The sequence below is a fragment of the Zootoca vivipara genome, chromosome 1 (genome assembly GCF_963506605.1).
Source record: "Zootoca vivipara chromosome 1, rZooViv1.1, whole genome shotgun sequence".
Lineage (NCBI taxonomy): Eukaryota > Metazoa > Chordata > Lepidosauria > Squamata > Lacertidae > Zootoca > Zootoca vivipara.
Window position 1 is genome coordinate 124,544,747 of NC_083276.1, and position 14,418 is coordinate 124,559,164.

Genomic DNA, 14,418 nt, shown 5'->3' on the forward strand with positions numbered 1-14,418 from the left:
ACTAAGGCTCCCACGCAGAGTTTACCCATTGAACCTCATGGGACTTTTCAGCAAACACGTGAGTAGGAATGGATCGGGCTACAAAGCTTTGCAACGCGCGCCCACGTGGCTCGCGAGAGGCAAAGCCGCCCGGGACGCCCTCGGCTGGGTTGCAGCAGCTGATGGCTGGAACCCCCGCAGCTGCGCGCGCGTCCTCCTTGCGCTTCAACGGTTTCAACGGCTCCGGCGCGAGGGAGGGACAGACTATCAAATCTGAGCCCCGCCAGCCGCTGCTTTGGCGGGAATTAGAGTGGTCAGGGAGCTGTGTGGAGAAACGACTCTGTGTTGGGTCCCTTTACCTCAAACTTGGCTTTTAAAAAGGGTCACTTTTTAAAACCGATCTCGGGGAGTGGACAGCCTGTGAGCTCGAGTCCCTTTCCTCATGTAAATAATAAATGGGAAAGATCATTTACGGTGCCAGATTTACGTATAAGTTTAACAAGCTGTAGCTTAGGTCCTCCCCCAAAATTTAAACTGGATGTACATTTCCAAAATATAAGATAAAAAAACAAATAAAATAAAAACCTACATACAGCAAGAGTGTTTTGTGTTGTGTAGGCTCCTATTTGATATGTGCAAATGAGCTTTAGATGCCTATTAAGTCCATAAATTACCATATAGCATATATGGTATATGGTTATGGTATATAACACAAAAAACAGCAACAATTTGTTGTTGACAAAGGACAGTTGGACATATAAAGGGCCCCATTACCTTCAGTAGCTTAGGGCCTCATCAAACCTAAATCCGGCCCTGGTCAGTCACGTAAAAAACAGGGCTTCCCCTGTTTTTCCCAACAGGGAGAGGCCTCGAAAATAATTTCCCCAATGCTGTACTTTGTAATTCCTGTTCCTGGCCTAGAAATGCTGCCCTGCACACTCCGCAGGGGAAGAACAGGATACGAATGGGATGTAATATTAATAATAGCTCACACGCAGCTTTGAATTTGATGTGTGAATTGAATAAGGAAGTGCTGTTAGGAAAATCTGAAGTAGATTATTTAACTAGTGTGTTCAAAAAAGACTTAAGGATGGTCCAACAAGAGTCATTTCCTTACTGACTGATTTTTTAAAAATTCAATCTGTTAATAGTTCTGACCAAATGGAGTCTCACACATTGCCAGCTCTGGAGAGACTGTTAAGATAGTAATTTCAGTATATTGCGCCTACTTTATCCTCTCATGTTCCTTACATACTTTGGAAATGTGTGGAATAACTTGGGATTCTGGAGAGAGAGAGTTGGTTAAAGATATATTAAAACTCCTAACTGAAACTATGGAACTAAAAATATCCACAAAAACATTAATATATCTTTATTTGTGTTATCCATTGTTAGATTTCTACTGGGTGATGAACTGAATCCTTTAAAATGGAAAGCAATCCATTTTCAGAAGCATCTTCCTCGTTGATCTTTGGAGATATTAAAAGACGTGTTGGGGGGAAGAAGAACGGATCTCTAAAAGCTGGGAAGCTGAATGCTTCTCTTGCATGTAAAATCAAAACTAAGATAAGAAGTGAGTGCCGACTATTTTTTTGATAATATATATAACTCTCAGAAAAATAAAATACTTGTAGACCTCCTTAGTAATAGCATTTTTTTAAATATCCAGTGTAATATGTCTACAAAAATAGGTTCATCCAAAATGAAGAAAGAGCCAATGTGTCATGAAACCTTTATTCAAATTATGTCTAGCAATTTTCAGCCAGTCACACCCTCTTAGAATTATTATACCTTTTTTTTTACTGGATTTTATGTTGCTGTTTTTTTAAATATGTTGTTTATTGTTTTTTATGTTGTACAGTACTTGGTGATTTTAAAATATTAAGTGGCTTATGAATGCTTCTAAATAAATAAACCACTAGTTTGTACAAATAAAATAGGATAAGCTTAATAATGTCATGCATGTGGGCACAATGACCTTGAGGATCTGCCCCTCCCACTGCTACTCCTTACTGCCCTTTTCTTCATGGGCTGGCAAGGCTGGCTCCCCCGAAAAGGGCATGGAACTGAAGGGGAGGAAGCTGGAAAAGTAGCATACAGTGGTACCTTGGTTCTCAAACTTAATCCGTCCCGGAAGTGCATTCCAAAACCAAAGCATTCCAAACCAAGGCACACTTTCACTTAGAAAGTACAGTCGTACCTCGGGTTACGACCACCTCGGTTTGCGAACAGTTCGGGTTACGAACTGCGCAAACCCGGAAGTGTTTTCGTCGCGCGCGATCGCGCGATTTGCGCATGCGCAAAATGGCGGCGCCCATCGCGCTCGGTTTGCGAACTATTCGGGTTACGAACTGCGATCCGGAACGGATCGCGTTCGTAACCCGAGGTATTACTGTAATGCAAAATGGATTAATCCATTCCAGACTTATAAAAACAACCCCAAAAGCAGCAATTTAACATGAATTTTACTTTCTAACGAGACCATTGATCCATAAAATGAAAACAATAAACAATGTACTGCAGTCACACGATCAATCAGTAACTGAACTGGGTTCCATAGTCACACAAAAAGAGCCACAAAAAACAAAATTAATAACAAAAACAGACAGACCTCAGCGTAACACTCAAAATGAAAGTATGGCACTCAAATTGGAAGCGCAACACTCAAAACGGAGCATGTTTGGCTTCTGAAAAAAGTTTGCAAACCAGAACACTTACTTCCGGGTTTGCAGTGTTTGGGTCCCAAGTTGTTTGAGTCTCAAGGTGTGGAACCAAGGTACCACTGTACTTCCCATTTCTTCCCTCTTTCAGCTCTGTGGTTTTCAAGATTCAGATTGGCCGCTGACAGAAAATGGAGCAAACAAGAGGAGAGAAGGAAACAGGGAGGAGGTTAGGAGATTGGCCACCATAGTGGCTGGTGTTCCTCAAAGGTTCAGTTTCACTCAGGGACCCCAAATGGTTGGCATCCCCTGTCTCTCAGACCTGTATTCACACTGTTGTTTATTGTGTACTCACCGTTTCCAGTGCTAGGTTTCTAATCTGCGTTCACATATCCTAAATTGCATTGCTTCTCAAACCACCTCCACACTGAGTGGAATTCTTAAGCCATTTCTAAGTTGTCTCTAGCCAAGTTGTGAACATCTTTGCAGAGGGTAAAGACAACCCTTCCCCATCAATGTCCCCTGATATGTACACAAACATAAACAAATCTGACCTTGCCGATGTGAACAGCTAGTGGGGAAAGCGCTGTGAAATGCAAGGGGGCGGGCAACTGCCGTGCTTTAAGGCAAGGCCATTTTCAGTATGATATACTGTAGAATTTAATTCATTATCAAATCCTGATAATAAATATTTCCTTATCTGCACTACTCCTTAAACTATCACTCAGTAATATAATATATGGTGGGAAGCGGGTGGCGCTGTGTTCTAAACCACAGAGCCTAGGGCTTGCCGATCAGATGGTCAGCAGTTCGAATTGCCGCAACGGGGTTTGCTCCCGTTGCTTGGTCCTAGCTCCTGCCAACCTAGCAGTTTGAAAGCATGTCAAGGTGCAAGTAGATAAATAGGGTACCGCTCTGACAGGAAGGTAAACGGCATTTCCGTGCGCTGCTCTAGTTCGCCAGAAGCCGCTTAGTCATGCTGGCCACATGACCCGGAAGCTGTCTGCGGACAAACGCCGGCTCCCTTGGCCTATAGAGCGAGATGAGCACCACAACCCCAGAGTCGTCTGCGACTGGATCTAACGATCAGCGTTTAATATAGTATATGAGGGGTGGTGCTTGCATTCTGACTTAAGTTAGAAATTATAGAAAGCAATTTTCTATAAATTAGAAAATATAGTGAGGCAAGACTACAAGAACTGTACACAAGAAAAGAGCACTGTCATCCAAGCATTTTAACTACAAAATTGTAATTGTTTAACTGTGCAGTCTTAGATATGTTTACTCAGATGTAAGTTCCTTTGAATGCAATAGAATTTACTCCCATGTAAGTATAAGCCCAAGAAGCAGTCAACAACATTTGGGGGGCACCATATTAGCTACTCCAAGTAGCCTGAAGGATTTTATTTGTTTTTTTATACTATATTTGAATATGTGTTATTTAAAGGTTTTAAATAAATAAATACAATTCCTCTCAATTAATTTTTAATAGTGAAGAAACAGAAGTTTTGGCACATCCAAATTAATGTTTTGTGTAGAGTGCAAGAGTATCAGCAACATCAGTATTTATTTGTATGTCTTCGGTATAACTATTCTATGGTTGTGGATATGAGTTTGGATGCAGGTTTAAAATAAATACAAAACAATTTTAAAAAAACATAGAAATAGAATAGATACATTTTTAAAAAACACACTGATACATAGCTGTTTTTTTTAAACCCCAAATTATTACTGTATTTCATATTTTTATTTTATACAGGCAACTCCTCACTTTTTAAGATTTCTTTGAAACACAATAATAAGGCTCTGGCCATGGCCCTCAGCGCAGAGAAAGAAAATTCTAGGAAGCTAAAAAATGAAAAGCTCTTATTACAGAAAGAAGTGGATGAGCTGCATTTGCAGAATGTCTTACTGCGCCAAAAGCTGAATCGTCTGGTATGTTCTGAAAAATACTATTTGAGCTATTACATTATTCATATATTGTGAAAATAAAACTTATGGGGAGAGATTCAGCTAATGAGTCCCATTAGTAGAAGCCCTGCACTGGGACTTCAGCTAATGCAACAGGGCATCCCCACAACCACCATACTCCCCAAATTGGCTAGGGGTGGGTCAGGTTGGAATAACCCCCAGAAGAGTGCACGTGGGAGGAGAGGGAATGATTCCCCCGTGGAATGCTCACCTTAGTGCAGTGTAAGCAGCTGGTAGCATCCACCTGCTTCAAAGATCCTGTTCCGTGGGATTTTGATAAGCATTATGATGCAAATGATATATCATACTGGGAATTATACCAGTGGTGTGCATATGGGCATAGCCAGGATTTTTCAGGAGGCGGGCTGAACTGAGCTATCTGCAACGTGATTGATCAGTTAGTTAACTATTTTTATTTATTTACTTGATTTACTGGGGGGGGGGTTAGCTGCCCCCCTGCCTCCCCCCCCCCCGCTATGTCCATGAGTATACACATAGGGAGGCATTTAATGTTTAATAGATTATTTTATTTCATTTTTCTGTTGGAAGCCACCCAGAGTGGCTGGAGAAACCCAGCCAGATGGGCGGGGTATAAATAATAAATTATTATTATTATTATTATTATTATTATTATTATTATTATTATATCTTCCCCGTTATATCAGGGCAAAATGTTTATTAGCTCTTGGTCACACTCAGACCCTGTGTGTGCATGCACTCCCAGCAACTGGAGCTGTGTACCCAAAGTTCCTTTTAAACAATGAACAATCACATTATCAGCCATTTGTGTAACACATTTTCTGCATCAGATAAACATTGATATACTGCTGAACCTTAATCTGTTCTGTATATGGTACATTGCTTTATGTGTAAAAGAGCAGAGGGGGAAATGCTACTGGTTGGAGCGGTGGAAGGTTTTACAATAATAATAAAAACCTTTGATGTTTTATTGTTTTTAGATAAATTTAATCTCTTTAATCCCAAATAAAATATATTAGTTTATCAAAACTGCCTCTTTTTCCCTCCAAAAATATAAATCATTTTTATTGTTGTTTTTCTCTAACTTTCTAACTGCGTTAAATAAAAGTTTTGATTATGTTTATATTTAATTTTTTGTATGCAGAATAAAATTCTCATAGAACTGGAAGCATTCGTGAATAATAACATTTCAACTGCAATTGAAATGAGCACTCTTTCAGAGGTATGCTTCTGCTTTGTGACCCTTATTATCATAGGGTGTAGAGGGAATTGCTACTGTATGCCTTCATGTTTTGAAATGTACAGGTACAGCAGAACAAACATGTTGATCAAAACAATGGAAATCCAATTGTATTTATTTATATAGATTTAAACATACAAATAGATGACTTCAACTAACATAATACACAATATTGCTGTACTTTCTAGCAGTAAAATGATACCCATGTACAAAATCAATGGTGTATTAACACATTTTTCTGTTGTTATAAATGCTCAATATGTGCACAAGAAGAGCGGCATTTAAATGAAATAACTATATTATGTGAGCAAATATTTTCTTGACCTGCATATTTGTGCTTTATGCATATATTCTTAGTTTACAGCTGCTAATCTTTATACTTTACTGTATTAAAGTTGTTCTTAATTAATGTTCCCATTGAAATGGTTTTATATTCAAAATCTTAATATATTGGTATGGGTGCAATTCTATACCTACAAAACTGGGAGCAAGCCCCCTTCAACTGGGAATTATTTCTCTATAGACATACATAAAATTTCTCTTTAAGTGTTCTGAGCGTTTTCCTCTTTTTAAATAGCATATTCAAAAACCCTTAGAACTGGAAACAGACCACTGCAACAGTTCTGGTCAACAGCCTGAGATTTCTGATCAACCAATTAGGTAATATTTGAATTGATTCATTAATCTAGATGGAAATCAAAATGTGAAACTTAAATAAAACCTGCCAAAAGATTGTATCGATCAGGGCTACAATACCACAGGTTCCTAAGGGCTGCTTTAAAGGCTTATTTAGAGTTTCATTTTTTACTTATAAATAAAAAGAACTAGATATAATTAAGCACAATTCATTTATAGTGTCGTGCATAAACTGTGTTTTAGGCTGCAATCATATGTACAGTTTGACTGCTTGAGGGTGCAACTCTATACTCACACCCAGAAGTAAAGTCCATTAATGTCAGCAGGATTTACTTTTGAGTAGATATGTATACGATTGCATAGCTAATCCTGCTGAGATTAACAAGATTTAACTAGTATACATGAAGGATTATAGTCTTTGCTGGAAAAATACATAACAAAGACTGATCTTTTATGAACTGACATTTATGTGTATTTTGCCAACAAAAAACATAATTTATACCTATACATGGTAATTATTGTTTGCAGGCTATTAGCAATAGCAGTTTATACCTTAGTTTAAGGTGGTGTACAGCAGTACATGTGCTAGCAGTTTTTCTCCTTAGATGTAATCTCATACACTTCTGTTTTACAGTTACATCTTGTTTCCTACTTATTTTTGGGGTTTTTTATAAAACAGAATGTGATTTATTATTAGATTACAAATCTGTGCATTGTTATCTGGTAGTGTCCAACTGAACTAAGTAAAGTTTACTTATGAGTTAAATGCTGAAGTGAATCCCACTTTATTAACTCTCTTTCATAATAATTTTTTCTTTCAGAACTATTTGGCAACATGTGAGCACTCAGACTGAAGAACATGATCGAAATCAGCAAAGTAACATATCTGTCTGTGTAGCTGATAATCTTGTTACATCAAAGGAAACTGCAGATCAAATCAATGCAGAGTTATTTGTGTCTGAAAAAAATATATCAAAATCAAGTGAAACAAATAAAATAGAAACAGTATTTATCACAAATAAATTTACAGAAGGTATGCAGCATATTTTATTGTATTCACTTCATTTTCTAGGATCCTTTACCCCCACCAAATGTTGCAGAAAGCAAGTCTCAATACAGAACTTTTAAAATATAAATTGTCAGCAGGAGAAGTATGGATTGTGACCCCAGCATGGTGGGTAGATGTCTTCAGCCCTTTCCCTTTACTGTAGTCCCTGTCCATATTGGGTGTATGCAATTTGTAAAGGAAAAATACACCCACTGGAGGAATTTCACCCCAGGCCCACGGCAGGGGACAAAGGACTAAAGCCCCTTACTTCCCACTCCATACCAGGGTCTTGATTCAGATTTTTTTGGGGAGGGGGGGTTCATGCTGACAATCTATGTTTATAGAATCAGGGACAATAGGGCTAGATGTATGACTCATGTCTCGTTCGAGTCTTAGAAAAGAAATGAACATTTATGTTGGGACACACCAACAAAGAAATGCATAGTGTTACTCCAAATGTTTTTTTTTTCATTATATTTTAAACAATTAGGCACATAAGATGCTTTAATGTAATCTATGTAAAACTCTATAGTAGGTTACAGACCAATTTGAATAAAATAGCTCCAGTATCACTAGGTTTGTTCATGTCTCCATCTGATACAGTATTTATAAAAACACTGTTAACAGTTTCAGTTACAGATGCATGTTGTTGATATATAAATTGTTTATGCTGGTCAAGAACTGTAACACTAACTAACTAACTAACTAACTAACTAACTAACTAACTAACTATATAAATTGTTAATAATAATGGGTGGGATTCCCCTGACGAACCCTGTCAGCTGAAGCCCTGCTTTCCCTTCTCCTTGTGTGCCCCCTACATGCTTCTCCCCAAATGGCTCTTGGGTCTCTGGAGATCCATCAGAACAGCACAGGTGTAAGCCAGGGGAGTATGTTCCATCTTGCAAGCTGAAATTGTTTTTGAAGATTAGAATAAAGCATGTTTCAAATGGAAAAAACAAACTTTTCCTGTTTATGCAATGTAAATGAACCTGGTTTTGCTTTGTTTGCAGAAAATCCATCATGTATGGATCAGATGTCTAGTAGGACCTTTAAGCTGGATCTGGATAATGCATCGTCTGTAGAAAAATATGAAAAACAATCAAAAGCACACAATAGTCCTTTTCTAATCCATAGATATGTGACTGAACGGAAGAAACGAGGACTGTCCTGCACATCAAATATTCAGTCTACTATAAACAATTTTGAGAGTAAAAGAGAGCAAAATAGCATATTGCATTTTGATACTGACAACGTCCACACTATTGGTCAGATGGCCCCAAAAGATGTTTCATGCACTAAATCATCTCAACCTAGAAAGGAGCCTGATCACACTGATAAACTATGTTTTATAAATGGTAAAAAGCCAGAAGAAACTGTATATGATGCTGACATGGAATTGACTGCTAGTGAACTAGGTGAGATACTCTTAATTAAATCAAAAGCCAAGGTTGAGAATGCTAAAATAGTAAAAACTGATAAAATTTCAGCAAATTTGAGAAAAGTGAAAACTAAAAGTATAGAAAAAAAGACTGAGGACAAATATAACATTAAACCTAAAAAATGTAACGAGAAAGTTCCTAGTAATGGAGAAGTTAAAGATATTGATATTGTTGAATCTAAAAATGTTCTACCACCAGAAAAAGGATTGTTTCAAATGAGAAATGATCAGAAAATGAAACTGAAGAACACCAATAAACTTGGAGAAGATTTTAAGAACAGTAACAAGAATGACAGACTTGTAGACTTACGGCAAACAACTCATGTTTCAGAAACAGAAAAAATGAAAGATACAATTTTCAAAACAGCTCAGAATTCAGACAACCAGGTCCCAGAACATGATTTTAACGTACCTAGTGGTAAAGTGCCATTAGAAGGTTATTCTATTGAAAGCTTGCCACCAGTACAAAGCTCTGTGGTTTCAATACAGGATTTAGACATAAATGAGACCTTTCCTGTTGTTTCCAAAATAAAAAAATCAGATTACAGTGAAAGGGAAAATGGGCAGTATTTGAAAGGGCCTAGATCAAATGTATGCAATTCTAATAGCCAGACTATACAAGATGAAAAGACTGATATAAAGAGTGGCTTTAATAAGAGAGAAGTGTCTTCCAGTTTTGGAACAACAATAGAGAGATCTGTTCATGCTTTAGGTATTCCTAAAACAGATCAAATTAATGAAGAGTTTTCACATGGTGATAAAAGAAGAATTTTTGCAAAAGCTAGCAGGAAGACATACATTATATACCCAAGCTCTCAGAAAACAACTTCTGTGAAACAAAAATTACATGATGAAAATGTGTATACTGAGAATATCCATGAAGGAAATGAAAACATTCAAAGGAATTCCAATGTTCAGCATGTTACAATTTCATGTTACCTAAAGAAAGCGGCTGACTGTTGTGTTGAAACATCCGAAGAAAGGGTAGATTCTACACCAAACCCAAGCAAGAAGACCTATAGTGTTTGTTCATGTGATCAAGGTAAAAGCGTAGAGAAAGTAATTTCTAACAATACTGAAATAGCCACTGAGTTCCATAAAATTCCAAAAAACATTCCAGTTCTGAAAAACCCTGAAACATTGCAATTCTCAAGCATTTACCAAGAAAATTACTATGCTTCCACAGAGAATGTGAACATAATTAGTGAAGAGTCCTTCAGCAAAAGACCAGTATCATACTTTGGTATGTGTAGCCTAACAATACTTTGAATAATAGGAAAGGCAGTCTAGGTATTAGTCTGACTCTGTCAATTTCTGCCCCCATTCCCCAATTTAATTGGGTGGGTATTGTGATTTTAATAATACTTGATTTAAATTCTTCAGATCTACATCCCTGTAGGAAAAAACTACAATATATGCAATTGAATAGCCATTATGGATCAGGTAATGTGCTCTGGGTGATTAGGAATCATGTACTATGCTCTGGTTAGTATCTGGAAGCGCATGTAGCACTAACTGCTTTTCTGGTATGAAGTGCTGCTTATATGTCCATCAGTGGTATCCTACAGGGGTATGCAGAAATTTTTGAGCTATATATGTATACAGGGCTTGCTTAAAATATTGTAAGTCGTTTTAAGTTGCTGTGGCAAAAATTTAATCATTGAATTGTAGAGTTGGAAGAGACCCTGAGGATCATCTTGTCAAACCCCCTGCAATGCAGGAATATGCAGCTGTCCTATACAGGGATCGAACCTGCAACCTTGGTGTTATCAGCACCATGCTGTAACCAACTGAGCTATCCAGTTGACTGATAAACGTTAATAATAATAATTAAAGGGAGACACAGTGGTTAAATATGGTGAACATGCACACCAGTTATGTGATTGATTGCAGCTCACAAGTATGTGTCCCTCCATGTTCACAAATGTGCAACACCCCTTCACACTTGATATAAAGTTTTCCCTCCGTGTAATCAGAAATTGTCCTTCTGTGCTACCAGTTGTATTGCCTGATGCAGTAGGTGAGGAAATAACATTTAGAGTTCTCACTTCAGCTATGTTTCAGCATCTACTTTTTACAAATCACAAAGTTCATTTCAAATACCGTGCTTAACTTGTGTTTGATTGATTGATTGATTACAGTTTCATCCTATTGGTCTTCCAGAGTGAGCTATGTTGCCCACCAATATTTTATCCTTACAGTACAACAATTCTGTGAGATAAAAAAAATTCCTTCCAGCAGCACCTTAAAGACCAACTAAGTTTTTATTTTGGTATGAGCTTTCATGTGCATGCACACTTCTTCAGCTCATACCAAAATAAAAACTTAGTTGATCTTTAAGATGCTGCTGGAAGGATTTTTTTTATTTTGTTTCGACTACGTCAGACCAACACGGCTACCTATCTGTGAGATAAATTAGTTTTAGAGAGGGTGACTATCCCAAAGCCACCAAGTATCATGGTTGAACAAAATCTGAACTCAGGTCTCCCCAATTGGCATGCAATCAACCACACTACTGTGTCTCCAAAAATATTTATTTAATATTTTTTCAAGTTTATTAACGTTCCAGATATTTGCAATTAGTGATTCAATAATAGCTGTAATTTCAGGGCGTAAGCCTCTCCAAGACCTGACAAATATCAAAGCACCTTCCCTTCCAAAACCCAATAAAGACTTAGAAGAAAATTCCACATCACCTGTTAGACGCAGGCGAGCTACAGTTTGCTACAAAGAACCCAAACTCAACAGGTTAGTTTTTGACAGATGGTTTCTTTTTGTTTTGTTGTATTTACGGTAAATATTTTTCAAAGTATGTTTGACACCTTATTCTACAGTTGGCATTTATCAAGCACATATTTTATGGAAACAAACAGTTGTTCAAAAAAAGAATCCCAAAAGTGACCCACAAACATTTTAGGAGAGAGTTTATTGAAACAATTTCCATAATCATGACAGTTGATACTAATAATACCTAAAATTTAGGTTTTATTTTAAGGATAAACACATACACACAGAGGCAAAGCTACAACCCATACTCAGACTAGTCTAATAGTGCAATCCTATCCTCACACTTCCTAGGACTTCGGACTCGGCTATACAGCTGCAAATAAATAACGTTTTAAATGTGTTGTAAAGTACAAAATACAATTGTGACACTAGATGGAAACAGTGAGCTATGCCAAATTCAAGGTATTTTTCAAAACATTTTTTTAAAAAAAAGCATTTTCACAGCATTTTTATGTGTGTGATTCCACCTAAGTCCCATTAAACCCATATTTTTGAGTAGACATGAAGGAGATGGATCTATATTAGTCATTTCACTGCCTCATCAAAAGAAACATGGGTGCTAATGTTTTGCAAGTGGAGCATGAGCACAATTAGTACACCTTTCTGGAATCACGCAGCTGCTATGACTTTTCTAAATGTACACAGATTTTTGAGGGGCTTCTTGTATGAATCTAAGATAATCTAGTATAGCAACTATATCACATAATTTCAAGTACCCCATTAGAGGAAAAAGTTCAAAACTACCATCTCTCAATCAACTGTAGCTTATTACAAAATACAAGGAATTTACTTAAATATTTTTAGGGCTTTAAGGGGGGGTGATTTTTTTATTCCCAGGTGAGTTAGGATTGCAGCCAAAGTGTTTTAATTAGAGGAATGACTATTCTGTACAAATTCTTATTCTAAGTAAAATTTATGAATGATATTTGCCAGAAAAGCTTACCAGTTCTATTCTCAGTGCCACTAGTGATTTAATTATTTTTGTCTTTCAGCAAATTGAGGAGAGGAGATAAATTTACAGATACAGAGTTTCTTAATGTTCCAGTCTTCAAAGTCAGAAATAAACAAAGCTTTAAAAGTAAATCAAGATTACTCTAAAAAGGATACACAGAAAAGTGCCTACCAGTATGTTGTATCTACTTTTTCAACAATTTTTTAAATTTCTACTTTACTAAATTCCACTGACTCAATTTTGATTTGAACCAGATTGCTTTCTTCCACTCTCTTTTTAATCAGAAGGAATGAGGTGAGCAAAAGTATATCTACACAAACAAAACTTTACTGTTGATAATTTGTCAGTAAGTTTAAGCATTTTGTAGCATCTTTGCATAGCATATTCTACTTTAAAACAGTGTTGAATTAAAGTTTCCAAGTTTTGCGCACAATATAAAGTGAATATAATTATTTCAAAGGATAACAGAAGTTTTCCATTTTACTTGGGAAAATAACCATTCTCACAGCCTGCACCAATTCTGAGTTTACAGCTGTTGTGTCTTGTATGTTGTTGTTTAGTCGTGTCCGACTCTTCATGACCCCATGGACCATAGCACGCCAGGCACTCCTATCTTCCACTGCCTCCCGCAGTTTGGTCAAACTCATGTTCGTAGCTTCGAGAACACTGTCCAACCATCTCGTCCTCTGTCGTCCCCTTCTCCTAATGCCCTCCATCTTTCCCAACATCAAGGTCTTTTCCAAGGATTCTTCTCTTCTCATGAGGTGGCCAAAGTATTGGAGCCTCAGCTTCACGATCTGTCCTTCCAGTCCTTCCAGTGAGCACTCATGGCTGATTTCCTTCAGAATGGATAGGTTTGATCTTCTTGCAGTCCATGGGACTCTTAAGAGCAGGGGTCAGCAAACTGACTATATTTTGGAAAAATATATGAACGAATTCCTCTGCCCCACAAATAACTCAGAGATGCATTTTAAATAAAGGACATATTCTACTCATGTAAAAACACCAGGCAGGCCCCACAAATAACCCAGAGATGCATTTTAAATAAAAAGACACATTTTACTCATGTAAAAACATGACCGTCCGCGGGCCTGATTTAGAAGGCAATTGGGCCACATCTGGCCCCCGGGCCTTAGTTTGGGGACCCCTGCTCAAGAGTCTCCTCCAGCACCATAGTTCAAAAGCATCAATTCTTTGGCGATCAGCCTTCTTTATGGTCCAGCTCTCACTTCCATACATCACTACTGGGAAAACCATAGCTTTAACTATACGGACCTTTGTAGGCAAGGTGATGTCTCTGCTTTTTAAGATGCTGTCTAGGTTTGTCATTGCTTTTCTCCCAAGAAGCAGGCGTCTTTTAATTTCATGACTGCTGTCACCATCTGCAGTGATCAAGGAGCCCAAGAAAGTAAAATCTCTCACTGCCTCCATTTCTTCCCCTTCTATTTGCCAGGAGGTAATGGGATCAGTGGCCATGATCTTGGTTTTTTTTGATGTTGATGTTTGTATGTTTGATGTTTGATGTTTGTATGTAGAGGCCTATATAAAAACATGATGTGACCAAATGGCAAGCGAGGACAGGGTTCTTATCCAAGATAAGGAAGGTTGGTCTAGATGCCTTCCCCTTGCTTGCTTCTACAAGAAGAAAACCCTCTGCTACAGTTCCCTGCATTGATATGATTTTGCTAGCAGTTTGGGATCTCTCATCTTTTCCTAAATGGATTA

At 37.5% G+C, this 14,418-nt stretch overlaps 1 protein-coding gene across 1 annotated transcript; it reads left to right on the top strand.

Moving 5' to 3' along the window:
* Nucleotides 1-2: 2 nt before the first annotated feature.
* On the top strand, nt 3-12,839 carry SGO2 (shugoshin 2). The gene is made up of 9 exons (XM_035136917.2): nt 3-58; nt 1,375-1,552; nt 4,399-4,574; nt 5,734-5,811; nt 6,407-6,489; nt 7,287-7,498; nt 8,527-10,197; nt 11,564-11,702; nt 12,734-12,839. Exons 2-9 carry the CDS (start codon nt 1,408-1,410, stop codon nt 12,837-12,839), a joined length of 2,610 nt encoding a protein of 869 aa, XP_034992808.2. The 5' UTR covers nt 3-58; nt 1,375-1,407.
* The last annotated feature ends 1,579 nt before the right edge of the window (nt 12,840-14,418 follow it).